The sequence below is a fragment of the Lytechinus variegatus genome, chromosome 4 (genome assembly GCF_018143015.1).
Source record: "Lytechinus variegatus isolate NC3 chromosome 4, Lvar_3.0, whole genome shotgun sequence".
Lineage (NCBI taxonomy): Eukaryota > Metazoa > Echinodermata > Echinoidea > Temnopleuroida > Toxopneustidae > Lytechinus > Lytechinus variegatus.
In genome coordinates this window covers 35,351,380-35,368,130 of record NC_054743.1, presented here as the reverse complement: position 1 = coordinate 35,368,130, position 16,751 = coordinate 35,351,380, and the positions used below count along the sequence as shown (strand labels likewise).

Genomic DNA, 16,751 nt, shown 5'->3' with positions numbered 1-16,751 from the left:
GATACTAATCTGAATCCACTTTTTTCAGGGTCAGTGAGAGAAATTCAACACAGAAGAAAAAAAAAAATAATACTAATGAGCCAATTGTCAAATAAGCATGGTTGTCAAATCACAAACCAATTTTGTCCAATTTTTCTGTGCAACCTGATTTTGACATTAAAATTTCAAACTCGTCTTGCTCATTAATGCGTAAAGTGTTTGTCACATACAAAATGTAGAGGAGTAATTTGATTGTATGATTATGTAAATGAAATGTCCTAATTAATTTTCCTTTAAATAAAAATAGATGTGGGGAATCCCGGTTTCCTCTTTTGGGAGGATACACTTTATATTCCTCAGTGTGTGGTGCACTGAGATTCTAGGTCTTCTTAATTTGTATTCATTCAATTTTACAATTTTAAAACAGTGCGTGACACTGTCGTTGGTCCGACGGTCCAAGATTAGTGAAAATTGCTGACGGGCCAGTAACTTCTCAGAAAATAGCCAGATTGACTGGTCCAATATGACAAGTAAAAATAATATCAACTATTACAAATGATATTTTCTCCTCTTTTGTAAATTGTAAAAATGGCTGGCATCTTTATAAACAACAGTTCTCCAAAATTGAGACATGTCTCTCATGAATTGTTATGGATGTGCGTGTCTACTGTTTGTGTGTATGGGGTTTTTTTTAGAGGGGCAATAAAAATTATAGAAGACATCAAAACAAACTTAAGCCTTTTATTATGTTTTTCTTTATTTGGGGGGACTAGTAAATTTTAGGTTCGGGCCAGTAAAAAATAAATGGATATCTACTGGTCCAACATGAACAATTAGGACCTGTAAAAAGTGTAGGAATGAGGGTTCCTTGGAGCCCTGGGTTAAAGTTTAAGGATGGTTTGGGTTGTGAATTGTAATCAATAAAACATCAATCATGTTATCAGGGCTTTTCAACTTATCAACATTATCAACATCTTTCTGATTCATGCATTGCTTTGTTTCATTGGATTGCATGTAATTCAGAAAGATCTCCCTCCTTCCTCGATAAATTCTCCCTGAAATGTGAATATCAAAGATGGCAGCTCTGGGGCCCGTCTTTCATAGAGTTGCGATTGATCCGATCAATTGCAACTATGGAAGCCAGCAAAGTCAACATATAAAATGCATGTTTGCTCAAAAATAAATTTTCTCTAGATATGAATGTTTATCCATACATTCATTAATTTCTTGACAGTTTGTTGTGTTCTCCTTTGTTTACAAAGGACATTTTGCACATTTCCTGTAGAAAAAAAAATATTACATTGATGGATTTCCATAGAGTTACGATTGATTGGATCAATCATAACCCTTTGTAAGATGAGGGCCCTGATATTATATAAACAAGGGAATACATGTACCAAATCTCTGTTGTGATCGATTTCCACTTGCTTCTTTGTTTATGTTCAGGGAGAGGACTTGAAGGGGAGATCGGTGAGTTTGGTGAAGCTTGCTGAGAAAGAGGATGTGGACTTTCTCTCCTACATGGACTGGCAGAAGACTGTAAGATTAGATTCAGATGAAGATGTAAGTCTGTTCGCTTTAAGCCCTGCACATACTATGTGATCTGGGTCCTGTTGCAGAAAGAGTTGCAATCAATCGCAACTCAACAAATCAAGCGCAACCTGATTTTCAAGCAATTAACAGCACGCCCTCAGGACTTGCGATTGATTTTTTGACTTAAAAGCAACTCTTTCTGCAACGGACCCCTGATACAACACAAACTTGAAAGATAAATTGTATTACACATTAACCGTGAAAGATTGAAGTAGTAAAATTGTATTATTTGGAGAGAACTAGACCATTGCCCTCTAAAACATTAAACAATTGCAAGACTGAACTTCCGTCCTACTTCAATTTGAGAGATCTCCATTTGTAACCATTGTGTGCAAGAATCTCATTTATTATTTTTTTTACTTGTTTTCAGTCATTTATCGGTAAAGCTCCTAATACAATGACTCAAATTCATAACTCAATTACACGGGCAAAGGCTACACAGTTCTGAGGATAAATTATTGTTCCAGGGGCGTGTTTCATGAACATATTTCTCCGACAAGTCAGATCTGACAACTTTTTATTTTGAATGATTTTGATTGGCTGAGGACCACAGTTACTGGTGGCAACAGTCAGATAGAACAGGAGTTGTCGGATAAAACGTCTGACAAGTCCTTTCAGCTTCATAAAACGCTCCCCGGATTCCCTTTTGCAACCAATAGCCATGTTTGGCGATCATGCATTTACCCTTGCTGCCCCAGACTACAGTGTATCTGATAGCCTGCCAGTTGACATGAGAAGCTCTTCATCACTAATTATTTTTTAACCAAAATCTGAAACATATCTGGGGGGTGTTTCACAAAGATTTAAGTATTACTTAGAGTCACACTTAAATGCGTAGCTGTGCGTGGTATGAAAGGCATGACCGCATTGGTCAGATCATGCCAAGATGACGCATACTACTGCGTATTGATCAATAAGATTGCGCGTTGCATGCATGTACACGTTGGCTTTTAAGTGTGATTCTATGTTGTACTTAGATCTTTGTGATACACCCCTCCTGATCATTGATTTTTTTCACTCATGTCTGTGTTTTTAAAAACTTGAAACTTGAATATTCAACTTGAAACTATTTTGTATTTAAAGGTAAATGCCAGTTGTGGTAACGATATCAAAATGAGTTCGTACAGAATCCAATGAAATGACCACCAAAGTGTCTGTTTGTAGAAATAAAACATATGTGCCAAAGGATTCTGGAAGAAATTGTGTAATTTTTTTTCAGCGTAGATTTCAAGATTTTACAACGTTCAGTTTATGTAGCTGTACCAGATCTAGATCCTCGATGATATACTGACAATGAAGTCTCGTTTTACAGAGTTTCTCATGAAATCAGTTTTTACTGCAACTACTGGCATTTCTCTTTTAATGAAGGTGGATCCGATGAGGAAGGTGGAGGACCTACTGGAACAGGCCAACAAGGAGAGCACATTCTCAGTCTTGAAGGCAGAAGAATATTATGAACAAGCGTTGGACATAGCAACCGATCATTTACCAGACTCCACAGAAGTATATTTGAAGGTATGAAGAAGCATTGAGTATTTAAAAATAATTATGAAAGTAATGAAAATGATAATGATGGTAATAATGATAATAATGATGATAATAATGATAATAGTATCATTAATGATGATAATAATAATAATAATAATAATAATAATAATAATAGTAATAGTAATAGTAATAGTAATAATAATAATGAGGATGATGATGATGATGATGATGATGATGATGATGATGATGATGATGATGATGATAGTAGTAGTAATAATAATAATAATAATAATAATAATGATAATAATTATGATCATAATAATAATAGTAATAATAACAATAATAATGATAATAATGGTATTAATAATAATATTGTAGATCATTGTTTTGCCAAAGTGCCACTTCAATATTGAACCCAGTACTCTGTAATCAGAAGCCCGGAAGTACTTCCTCCACACCACAACACCCCTATGACATCATATATCGTAGTCTGAGATCATTACACTAGCTTCTTCTCAAGGCCCCTAAAACATGAGTAGAATACTGTGAGCCACTTTCTTTGCCGCAGCTTCTTCTCTTTTGAATGATTTTACTATTACAGTGTAAATGTAAAAATCACATCATCATTAGAGACTTTCAAATCTAAACTGAAGTCTTATCTTTGCTAAAACAGTGTCAGTTCTTGGCACCAGACACTCATCCATACTCTCTTATTCTTACTTTTCTCTTGTGCATCTCGGACTATAATATTTCTAGGTGGCGCTCTTTGAATGCCTGTTATTGTTGTGTTTTATTTCACAGACTGCTTCTGCTCTCCATGAGTTCCTGAGAAATTCTAAACGGGAGTTGGATAAGGCCGACCAACTGTCGAGGAAGGTCAAGAGAGCTCGCTGGAATCATGAAACATTGAGTAAGTCTTATTTACATGTCTTGAGTAATTTAAATGTGATTCATCTTTGATATACATATAATTTACCTGTAGTTTATCTGTATTTGACACATTATTAATGTTGAATTACCAATGTATGTGTAATTCCAGGAAAGGGGGGGGAGGTCATGAAAGGAATTGTTGGATAAAGTTCCGTTTCATCCATAGTAATGGTCAGACCACTCGCTATTTTCAGCCAGTCAAATTCGAAAGTTTTTAGATCTGGCAACCTGCATGTATGATACTAGGAACAAATTTTGATGAAATACTCTCCTAGTTATATACAGGTAATTTGAAATTAGGTTACATGTGTATATCATGCACTCGACACCAATACAATATGACGTCATAGCATTCTGCAAGTTTGGGATACATCTAGTACATGTGCGTTCATTGCCAGTAATGTACACGTACATGTATGTCCAGTAATGCCTCATATGATGATAAACTCTTATCATGTAATTTAGTAATTAAATGTAATATATGGTTCAAATATGTATTTGTATTATTTTTTTTTCGTAAAGAAACTGACCAAAAACTTGTGGAGATGATGAGAGCAATGTTTTCTCTACCTCAGGAGGTATGTATTAACCACAAATCATTAAATGTATTCATCATTCAGCTGATATGGTCCGGCTACGACGCAAGTTTTTTATCAAAACACATTTTGCGTCAAATGTGAAAGTTCTGAGAAGTGAAACTATTTCATTCAAAGTTGGGCGTAAAGCTAGGAATATAAATATACAAATTCTGCCTTGCTGCAAGCCCTGTGGTCGGGGTAAAATTCAAATTGGCTTCAAGTCGCAGCCGAATGATGAAATCATTACACTCTGGAATTGAATTTGCTTTCATTCTATGGGGAGGCTCCAAATAGACTGGAATTTTTATTTTAGTTTTCATGCCACTATTTATAATTCTTTGATCGTTGAGTAACTATAAGTTGGAATGCTCATATCACGTGCAATTGTGATTACTTTCATAATCGGATGGTAATATATCATTCATTGTGCATCAGGCTTTTGAGCATAATAAATTGCTGGTGCCATTTGATTTTTAGATAATTTTTTTTCTTTCATAATGCATACAAATCCCACATTCATTATCGTGAGAGGCTTATAGGGTTGACCACTTTTTTGTCTCAAGACATACAAAATAGCATGGACCATGAGTGAGAATTTAAATGATAAGACACTATTTAATTGAACGATGTGATTAAAGAGCAGGCCTGGTGTGAATAAGGATTATACGGAAAGTTCACACTGACAAAAATTCTTATCGTAAAAAAAGCAAAAAATAAATAATTGAAACTGTTGCCAAAGGTTTGAGAAAAATCCACCAAAATATAAAATAGTTATAAGAATTTGAAATATTTGATTTGTGACATCATATGCAAGCAGCTTTCCTACATTAACATGTACATGGTATATGGTAAAAAAAATCAATAAGATGTCATTTTCTCAAAAAAATTTTTGATGTTTTTTACTATCCCTTCAATATACCCAATAGACAAATATTTTTCGCACCTGTTTCTAAAAAGAAAAATACATGTAGGCCATTACTAAACTTTATGCATTTTATATGTCATAACATATGACAAACTGCTCATTGATGACATCACAGATCCTAAATTTAAAATAATGATGATATAATAATATAATCTTTAATGGATTTTCCTCAAACCTTCATCTATATCTTTTATTATTTTTCCTGCTATTTTAAGAACAAACTTTTCTTCAGGGTGAACTTCTTTTTTAATCAATAGTGCTACATGTGAGATCCCAGAAAAACTAGTGTTTAAACAAGGTTTGTAATTACCTTGAAAGAGATAAACTGATGAATGCATGGTGTTTAGTCCACTTTGTGGGAGTGAATGATCGAATCTGATGACTAGGGTTATAGCTTATACATACATGTACATACAGTGTATGTCACTAGCCCCTTATAAATAATCAGTGCTATTAGTGTTAGTGGGTTATAGTATGTAGAGCTTGAAAGCATCGTTTCAAGCACTATATGAAAATTGCATGTTATTATTGTTTGTATTATATATCAATATTATTTCATTGCTTGCTTTCTATCATATTTTGTTCTTTGTACAGCAACAACAACATGGTGCAATCATGGAGACAATGTTAGAAGCAAAAGCTCTCTCTGCTGATGAGGTTCTTTATAAAGCATCCATAATGAGAAAAGGACATCCCCGACAGATATCATCCGCATGGGCAGGAAAAAAAGGAGTTCTAGGAATGCCTTTAAGAAGATATTGTTCTATTGGTGGTGCTCGTCCTCCATCTGCTATTGGTGGTCGTGGTGGAGGTAGGGGTGCTGGTGTTCCCCCACCTCCTCCTGATGGCATTTTTGCTCCAGGTGCTCCACCTCCACCACCTCCTGGTGTTTTTGCTGCTCCTCCACCTCCTCAAAGTGGGTTTTATGCTCTGACTCCTTCTGATGGCCGTCCTGCTGCTGCTCCTCTTACTGGTGGTGTTTGTGATCCTCCTCCACCGCCTCCTGGTGTCTTCGCTGCTCCTCCACCTCCTCCTCCCCTAAGTGGCTTTCATGCTCCTCCTCTTCCGCCTCCTTCTCGTGGCCGTTTTGCTGCACCTGCTCCTCCACCACCTACTGGTAGTGGTCTTCCTGCTGCTTCGGCTCCACATTCACATGATGGTGCCATGTTTGGTGCTCCTGTGTATGGTGCTGTTCTTCCTCCTCCGTCACTTAAAGCTGCTAGTGCTCCTCATCCGCCACCTCCACCTCTGAGTGAAGCCATTGGTGCTCCACCTCCAACTCGACGCCGAGCTGCTAGAGCTCTTCCTCAATCAATGCCAGCACCACCTCCACGGAACTCTGGACATACAGATCTTGTAAAATCCATTGGTTTAAACAAGGGTGGGAAAGGTAGTCCCAAACCAAGAGGAACTTCGGAATACCAGGACCTTGCTGGAGGTTTGGAGAGAATATCTGATAAAGCTTCCAGTACATATGAAAGTAATCTGTCTCTACTAGATATTAGGGCTGACTCGTTAATGCATGGGAGCTCAGTTCTGTCACAGAAACTTGCTACACAAAAACAAACATTTGGAAAAGCCATGCAGCAGCGCTCCCCTTCTGCATATTCACCAACTTCTCCACCAACTTCTCCAATATATTTAGCATATTCTCCAACCTCTCCTGCATATTCTCCAGCTTCTCCTGCATATGCTCAAGTTTCTCGAGATTTTGATTCTTCTCATCCTTCACTTGTTCAACAGGCCATGCAGTCAGTACAAGTGTTTCCTTGTTCATTGGGTTCGGGTGTTGAACCTGCCTCCCAACTGCAAAAAGTTAGTAACAATGAAAAAGATCATATTCATCAAGGTAGTACAATGTTAGCACCATCTATAGATGTGGAATTCTGTGGGTTTGGAGTGGATGTTGATGATGATTTAGCGGAAGAGAGAAGTGAATGTGAAAGAGGTGTCATTTTTCTTGATAGTAAAAATGAAATTGGCAGAGAAAAGGTCTTTAAAGGTGGGGATCTTGATACTACTCAAAGCAAGAAACGTGAGACAAAGAAGCTTGACCGTGAGTCCAGAGATAGTGGAAGTCTACAACAAAGGCCTCAATTCCAAAGGTTTAATGTTGCCATGGATACCACAGCTCAAGATTTCAGTCAAGAATTGTATCCAAATGGACGTCAACATCTCCAAGGTATGCTAGACAAATCTGTGAGTGATTCCACTGGAAAACCTCAGAGCCTGAAACTTGGAACTGGAACACATGCACACCATTCGAGAGTTACTGAGACGCCTTTTCAACCCGATAATTGGTGTGGACAGGATCAGAATGCTCCTGAGAGATTAGAGCAACCAGAGGAAGTATCCAAAACATACCCGGAATCCCCAAGCAAATCTGCACAGGAAATGGAATCATCAGATATGTCATTGCTACATCCAAATCATCAAGCCAACAATGCCCTCTGCCCAAGACAAGGAAGCGAGCTTGAAATTCCTGATGTCAATGGGCCTGCATCACAAGAGCAGTCTACAAACAATCATGGAAGTACAGAACTGCCACCCACGAGCTTGCCTTTCCAGATGTCGGGAAGAGTGTCTAAGCCCACAGTGGGTCTATTTGGATCTTCTTCACAATCTGACAGGATGTCCTTCAAGAAATCTGAATCAGCTCAACAACGTACTGCTCAAATTTTTGGTGGTCAGTCACAAGGGTCACCTTTTTGTTTTCTGTCACAAAAATCAGCTTCTAGCTCTGTTGGTACGCCAAACGAATTTAGTTTCGGTGATCAGTCACAAGGAACAGATTTAGGTGGTCAGTCACACGGGTCACTTTTTGGTGCTCAGTCACAAAAGTCTGGATTTGATGGTCAGTCTAATAGGTTCAGTTTTGGTGGTCAGTCACAAGGAACTGGTTTCAGGGATCAATCACAAGGGTCCCCTTTTAGTAGCCAATCACAAGGGTCACTTTTTGGTAACCAGTCACAAGGGTCCCTTTTTGGTGGTCAGACACAAGGGTCACTTTTTGGTGGTCAGTTACAAAAGTCTGGGTTTGATAATCAGCCCCAAGAGTCCCCTTTTAGTAGCCCGTCACAAGGAACTGGTTTCAGTGGCCAGTCACAAGTGCCACTTTTTGGTGGTCCATCAAAAGGAATTGGTTTTGGTAGCCAGTTACAAGGGTCCCCTTTTAGTGGCCAGTCACAAGGGTCACTTTTTGGTGGTCAGTTACAAAAGTCTGGGTTTGATAATCAGCCACAAGAGTCCCCTTTTAGTAGCCCATCACAAGGAACTGGTTTCAGTGGCCAGTCACAAGTGCCACTTTTTGGTGGTCCATCCAAAGGAATTGGTTTTGGTAGCCAGCCACAAGGGTCCCCTTTTAATGTCCAGTCGCAAGGGTTCAGTTTTGGTAGTCAGTCACAAATGCCTAGATTTGATAGACCATCAATAGGGTTATTTTTTGGAAGTTCAACTTGTGCCATAGCTCGGATGCATAGTGCTGTCTCGGGAGTGTCAGGGGTGTCCAGTCTTGATGAATCTCAAGGATCTGTTTCCAGCAGTCAGCATGAAGCAAATGATCAAGCTCAAAGTGCTGTAAGGGTATCAAATGGATTCAGTTTCGGTGGTCAGTCCGAAGGAAGGGCTCGGACACATAGTGATGTTCCGCGAGTGTCTCAAGGATTTAGTTTCAGCGATCGGTCAAGGGCAGACAACTGGACACATGCCAATGCCCCGGTAGCATCACAGGGCTTAGGATTTGCCAGTCACTCCATCGCCGAGACACAACTTCGAGATTCTTTGCTAAGCTATGAAGAAGAGAGGTTTCAGAGCACCAGACGTTCTGTGAAGACTACCCAGAGACATGACGGAGATACTATTTATTCAAATGAATTAGTTTTAACTAAAGTAAGTACTAGCTTTTTGGATAAATGCATGGTGATTATCTTATGCACTCTCAACATCTTCTTAAATACATGTACATTTACAAAAGTAACCCATCCATGTTGTTCAAACCTTGATAGAAAAGTATGATTTTTTTAATGATTAATGCAGGATGATAATAATACTAACATGCTTATATAGCACATATCACTGCCAAATGTGTCCCTATTCGCTTTTGAAGAAGACAGCAAAGGCAGAGAAAAATGAGAAAGTCTTTTTAAATAAGTATGTTTTCAAAGTGGATTTAAACTTGGGTGGAGAAGAGTTCTTTACGTATGATGGGGTGGTATTCCAAAGTGAAGGGGCAGCATGGGCAAAGGATCGTTCTCCATAAAACTGGTCTGAGTACTGTTACAATTTAAAAAATCCGTCTGAGTTGATCTAAGATTACGAGATGGCACATACTTAACAATCAATAAGATATTTTGGAGCCATTGCATGGAGGCACTGATAAGTTAAAAGCAGTACGTTTAACATTACACGCAACTGGGCTGGGAGCCATTATAGTAATTTTAAGACGGGTGTGATGTGGGAATATGATTATCATATGCACTAGGGCTCTATTCTTTCTTGCAACATTTTCACGTAAAAGCTACATAAATAATCCATTAGTGTTATTTAATCTGTGAAAACTAGGTACATGTATGATTTTTATGTATGAAAACTAAGTACATGTATGAGTTTTTATGATTTATGATGAATATTCCTGTCTTTCAACATTGTCTCAAAAAAGTTACAGTGTACAAAAAACGGGACAAAAAAACAATCATTGGTATGGAAATCTTGAGAGCCAGTCCTCATGAATGATGTCTTCAAGAAAGCATGCAAATGTCAAATTGTTGTCATGTATCACTTTATTTGCAAATCTGCACATTGAAGGAATGCAATATACGCCCTAGACACTTCCCTTTAATGAGAAAATGCAGGTCAATAAAATTCACTATCCAGAAGAAAAAAAATCTTAAAATATAATACAATAAACAACATATCACATAGATCTAGAAACACTAGTAGGTGCCTCTGAGGGACCACAAGAGACAAGACGCAAGCTGAGACTGGTCAAATGCCAGCCAAAGTGCTGGTGATGTCCTTAAAAAAAGCGTCATGTATGGCGCTGTCCCTCATAGGCATGCGGCCTCGACACTCGCTGTCTTAGCAGACCATGTACAAAAAAAAACAAATGAAAACCAAATGCAAATTATGACTTATTGATAGTCACGTAGTGAGTGGGGATAAGATTAATCCAGGTCAATATCAATATCAACATTTCTGTAACTATATGTACAGTGTAATATTTGGGGTTTTAAAGTAATAGCGGAGTATTGATAAAAAGAACTTTGCAAACATCGCTGGTCTTCCATAGATAAAATGGAAACCCCCCCACTAAATGAATAAACGATTTTAAAAATGAAATAAAGTGAATAATGATAAACGAATAAAATTAGTTGAGTTTTCATCTGCATTATATTTGATATACATATATACACTGTATCTACATTATTTAGGCTCAGTGCATGCAAATTTGATGGAATACATGTATATTGTCATTGCATGTTTTGTTTTGTTTTTATTTGAAATTTACACCATTTGGCCTATCTTTGGTCTTACATTGTATTATGAAACTCAGAAATTGTTTTTTAGTTGTATTAAAGGGGTACATCTGCATGTTTTTGGTGTGGAATGGGTGACATGCTCTGGTGACAGTTCCTCCGAGTTTTATTTTGTCTAAGATATAGGATTAGGGTGAGGATTGAAAAAGGGTTTTATGTTAGGTTCAAGGTTAGGTTTAGGATAGGGTGTAGTGTTAAATCCAAGCTTAAAGTTGGTCATTCCATTTGTGGGTGGACTTTACAGCCGAGCAATTGTCGCCAGAGCAAATTTCATGGTAAAGTGAGATGATGATGTGACTGATAGAGAAATGAGAACAGAGAGTGTTTCTTGAAGTCTCTTGTGAATGTTTTGTTTTTCACTGCCATCGTTGTCTTTGTCCACCGATCAGAAGGAAGCATTTCAGTAGCTTTTAACAGTTGTCATGTAAAATCACGGCCAAATAAAATGCCTTTCTTCCAGGGTGAAAGTCTGAGTGACTATAAGAAATGGTATTAGTGGTATTGGTGCAGATTGTATGGAGTGATTGCTGAGAATAAATGCTTCTATGTTACCATTTTTCCCCCATCTTTTTCTTCTTCATATAATGATTTCACTATCAGCCATGCCATGATTTTGCGTTGATTATTGTGATAGTGGGAAATTTGCAAACAGGGCTCTTTATGTATTCATTTATTCCCTCTTTTAAAGTATTTTTCTTAGTTTGGTAATTTATTTTTGTTATGTATCTTCATGTTTTCCTTCATTTTATTTGATCTCCTTTTTTCGGAATGTTTAGAAGCATGAAGCATCGGAAGAGAGAGAGGTGCACCGTGAGAAGGGGAGAGCAGCCATATTGTCTACAGCGAGAATGATGCCGGTAATTATTTTCATTTGCGATAATTGGAGCGTAATGCTCACAGTCATCGAATTTGTTGTATCAGTGGATTCAGTTATGACATCCATGTTGTGATGGTGGTGATGATGGTGAGGTTGAGGAGGATGATGGTGGTGATGATGATCATGACGAAAATCTTGCTTTGAAGAGCAGTATACCCCAGTTTCCCTTATCAATTCTCTTCTCCCAGTACTACAAACCCTATTGCCCTCAAGCATGAAATTTAAGTATAGAAACACCTGTTTCTTGACCTCGGTCCGAAGATAACACACCCCAGCATCAACGGTCACAGCAGGGGGCCACACACGATGGATTGCAATGTTTGTAGTTCTGGTGAGTGCATGGAGTTCCATGTATACACGCGTTGATAGAAACTTTTTTCTTTCTTTCTTTCTTTCTCTCTCTCTTCCTTCCTTCCTTCCTTTCTTTCGTTAAGACTGTATCATTGCGCGAGTGAACGGCATGCATCCCATATTTTCTTGCTGGACGGACAGAAACTATATGGGATGCATCGCGGTCCTTGCATGCTAAGCATACCGTAATTTTTATTCGCTTACTTTCCTTATTTCGAGGTCGATTTTCTTCGTTCGAAATTGAAAATGGACTAGTATTGGATGTCTGAATGTAATATGCCTTTGAAAACGTGATTAATATCGAATACAATAATTTCATTCCGAAGATCATTCTACAGGCAGACAAGTCTTACGTAATAGCACAGCTGTTGTTTATCATTTCGTCCTTGGCTCAACGCTCGTTTATTTGGCCCGTGGATGTGAAATTGAGACAAGGGGATTACCTGGCCAAGATGGGTTTATCGGGGTTGGAAATGTTGTTGAGATTTTGCAAACGAAAAATGGGGTATACGACCGCAGTTTGCAGTCCGAAGTGCGGTCGAGAATCAAACGGGAGATTTTCGTAATGGTGGTGATGATGATAATGATGATGGTTATGATGATGGCGATGATGATGTTAATGATGGTGGTGGTGATGGTGATGATGGTGATGCTGATAATGATGATGGTGATGATAATGGTGATGGTGATGATGATGATGATGGTGATGATGATGGTGATGCTGATAATGATGATGGTGATGATCATGATGATAATGGTGATGGTGATGATGATGATAATGATGGTGGTGGTGATGGTGATGATGGTGATGCTGATGATAATGATGGTGGTGGTGATGGTGATGCTGATAATGATGATGATAATGATGATAATGATGGTGGTGGTGATGGTGATGGTGATGCTGATAATGATGATGGTGATGATCATGATGATAATGGTGATGGTGATGATTGTGATGGTGATGATGATGTAGATGATGGTGATGATGATGATGATGGTGGTGATGCTGATAATCTCCCTTCCCCCCTCTTTTTTTGTAAGCCTGCATGCACCCACCGTAATATAGGTTCTTACTGGAAGCATTATGATTTCATTAAAAAAAATTTTTTTGGGGGGGAAGGGGTTCTGCTTTGTACCTCCTGTCCATGTATTTCATCTCACGATAACTATAGTCTTGTTCCAGGTATGCATATAGGAGTGACGATGATCTAGTATCAAGGTCATAGGTCACGAAAGTACTTTGTTCTTGCAGTAACTAAAGAACTACTTGATGGTTCAGCTTCAAACTTGGCTATGCATGCATATGGGAGTGACAATGATCTGATCAGACTTTGGGGTCAAGAGGACAAAGGTTAAAGGTCACAGAGGTCATTATATACCTGTATATTGAAATATTGTGTTTTTGTGATCACCAAAAAACTGAATGATTGTCATTCATATTGGTGGGTTCATGTATTCGTATTAAAAGGATGATAATCTGATTGGATTTAGGGGTCACGAGTTCAAAGGTCATTGTTGGATGATTTGAGTTATTTTACAAGTCATACTTTATTTATAGGCCTCCATGTATGAGTGCATAATTTGTCTTTCTAATTTGTCTTTTATGATATTTTGTTTAAGGAGGAGAAGGCAAAGAAGAAGAAGAAGAAAGCAGTTTTACACAAACGAGAAGAGGAGCAAAAGAAAGGAGTTTTATACGAACAAGATGATGTCTATTGCTTGATGGAAACTGGGATGGAACTGAACCGTGAAAAGGTTTGTTGATATACCATGCCTTTGTCTACAGTATTGAAATAATCTCTTCTTAAAGGGCAAGTCCATACCAACAAAAAAGAGTTGATTCCAATAAAGAGGAAAATCCAACAAGCATAACACGGAAACTTTCATCAAAATCAGATGTAAAATATACTAGTTTTTAAAGTTTTGCTTAATTTCATAAATAGTTATAGCACATCCTGGTTGGTATGCAAAGGAGGAGACTGATGACATCACCCACTCACTATTTCATTTGTATGTCATGAGAAATATGAAATTTTTTAGTTTTCTCCTCATTGTCATGTGAAACAAAGTTTTATTCGTCCCTGAACATGTGGAATTACCATTGTTTAAACATTTTTTGGTTCAGTCAAGTTGGTCATTATTGTAAAATCTGTAAAATTAAAATGTAGTACAATTCAAACAGTAAAAAAGAAGAAATAGTGATTGAGGGACATCGTTATCTCTGTCATTTGCATATCACCGAGTTATGCATATAACTGTTTTGTGAAAATCAAGCAAAACATTGCATTTGTTTGATTTTTCTTTGTTAATTAAAATCAACATTTTTCTGGGATGGACTTGATCTTTAATCAATGAGATTTTCGTGTGGCACTGCATAAATGTGTGCTCTACATGTATGTTAACCTATTGTGAACTTTCATCAATGAAGAGAAAACACTAAAGGTATCATATATAAAGGGGAAGTTCACTCCATCAATAAGTTGGTTTTGATAACGGAGTAAATATTAGAGAAAATAATGGTGAAGGTTTGATGAAAATCCATCCAAGAATAAGAGTTATGAAACCTTAAAGATTTTTGATTTGTGATGTCATATGCGAACAGCTCCCTCCTAAAATCATTAAATGTAAATTTCATAAATCATATTTTTAAATGGAACATGACAAATAGGAATATTTTCCTTACAGAATGATGAGTCTCATGATATATTAATCCCACAAATAGAATTGTTTGAAATTTTGTGAGAAAACTACATTTAAAAAAAAAGATCATATCACAAACATAGAGAGAGGCTGCTCATCTTTGTTGTGTTGCTGAGCTTCTGTTTGGTCACCATTCAGCTTAGATTTCATGATCTCAAATTGTTCAGTTCATGCAAATGAAATGGTTATGGGGCCCATTTTACAAAGAGTTATGATTGATCTTGGCCCCGTCTTACAAATAGTCATGATTCATCCGATCAATTACAACTATGGGTGGCCAGCAACATCAACATCTTAAATACATATTTGTTAAATATGCTTTTGAGATATGTATATTCATACATTCATCCTTCTCTTGAAGATTCAGTGTGACTCTTTGTTTACTAAGGAGATTGTGCAAACTTCTTGTAGAAGAGATTATGGTATGGGTGGATTTCCATACAGTTGTGATTGATTGGATCAATCGTAACTCTTTGTAAGACAGGCCCCTGATCATCTTATATGGAAATCCTTAAGTGTCATAATTTTTTTCTCCGGGAAATTTGCATGATGTCCTCTCTAAAGAAAGAGAAGTACACAGAATTTTCAAGAAAAGTATGAGTGCATGAATGTACAACATACTGTACGGGTATCTAGAAAATATTTTGAACAAAATAAATGTTAATGCTGCTGGCTTTCCATAGTTATGATTGATTGGATCAGTCGTAACTCTTTAGAAGAAGATGGGGTCTACAATGACATGGTGACAAGAAGCATTGATTTTAACAATGACTTTATCATGAACTCATTGTTTGCTGCCACTATAGATACTTACATGTAGCTTTAAAGAAAAAAGTCATGAAACTGCATGGAACAAGCGTTTCAGTTGATGGATGAGTCCATGAAAGAAATGTCAGCCAGTTTCGCATCATGTTTCAACCTGCTGTCCAAACAAACAAGGAACATCAATTTGTTTTGTGGCCACAGTAAAATACTACTGGGAGTCATGTAAAAAAATGACATCCAACAAAAATATGTTGTCCATGGGTGACTTAAAGATGAAAATGTTTCGTGCCGTATGGGATATTTTTTAGTCATGTATGACACACAACATTTTTACCTTTTTACCCATAATCAAATATTTTTTGTTGATAATCAGTTCTCATGACTACCCACTATAACTTTATCATTGACAAAAATCAACATTTTAATGCTCAAGCATTCAGCTTCATGTAAGAGACGAGAAATTGTTGTTGAACTGTCCTGTATGACACGTATTGAATTGCCCTAATATGGATTTATGGTTGGTAATTTCTTTGAAATGCACCTTCTTAATTCTTGTTTCCCTTTTTTTCATTTCAGGGTGATAAGGGACGTGATAGAGACAGGGAGAAAGAGCAAAAAGAAGAAGAGGAAGTATTAGATGTAGAGTTTGGAGATTTTGTAAGTATTATCATTTATTATTGTACTTTCTTGCATGGTTCTCAGACGACTAATTCTGAGAGATTTTAGGTGCATTTTATCTCACTGATTTGACAGGAGATTTTTATTTCATCTGAGATAAAATGGGTCTGTGGTATAGTTGTTAGAACACTTGACTCTTAGCCGTAAGGTTGTGAGTTCAAATCCCTCCTCTGCCATTGTCTCCTCTTTGATAAAAAGACCCGAGAGTATTTTTTGTTGTATATACGCTCAGCCACTGTGACTGATTAACCTAGACATAAAGTGTTAATGAAGATAATTGGTTTTATACCAGCTTGGCATAAAGCTGTTCTGCGGAGTTCCTACCGGAGTTACCATCCCAGGTCTCCTCATAC

The 16,751-nt window shown here is 37.4% G+C and overlaps 1 protein-coding gene across 8 annotated transcripts in view; it reads left to right on the top strand.

Annotated features, from left to right (window-relative positions):
* Positions 1-16,751, top strand: part of LOC121413928 (protein mono-ADP-ribosyltransferase PARP4-like) — a 62,185-nt gene that overhangs the window by 34,205 nt on the left and 11,229 nt on the right. For 7 of the 8 annotated variants that reach the window (XM_041606938.1, XM_041606937.1, XM_041606939.1 and 4 more), the window contains 8 exons: positions 1,426-1,542; positions 2,941-3,087; positions 3,862-3,970; positions 4,513-4,568; positions 6,088-9,381; positions 11,804-11,884; positions 13,876-14,010; positions 16,297-16,377. In XM_041606938.1, the coding sequence (XP_041462872.1) occupies positions 1,426-1,542; positions 2,941-3,087; positions 3,862-3,970; positions 4,513-4,568; positions 6,088-9,381; positions 11,804-11,884; positions 13,876-14,010; positions 16,297-16,377 (4,020 nt within the window). The remainder of the gene's footprint in view (positions 1-1,425; positions 1,543-2,940; positions 3,088-3,861; positions 3,971-4,512; positions 4,569-6,087; positions 9,382-11,803; positions 11,885-13,875; positions 14,011-16,296; positions 16,378-16,751) is intronic. The other variant, XM_041606942.1, reaches the window with a different exon arrangement.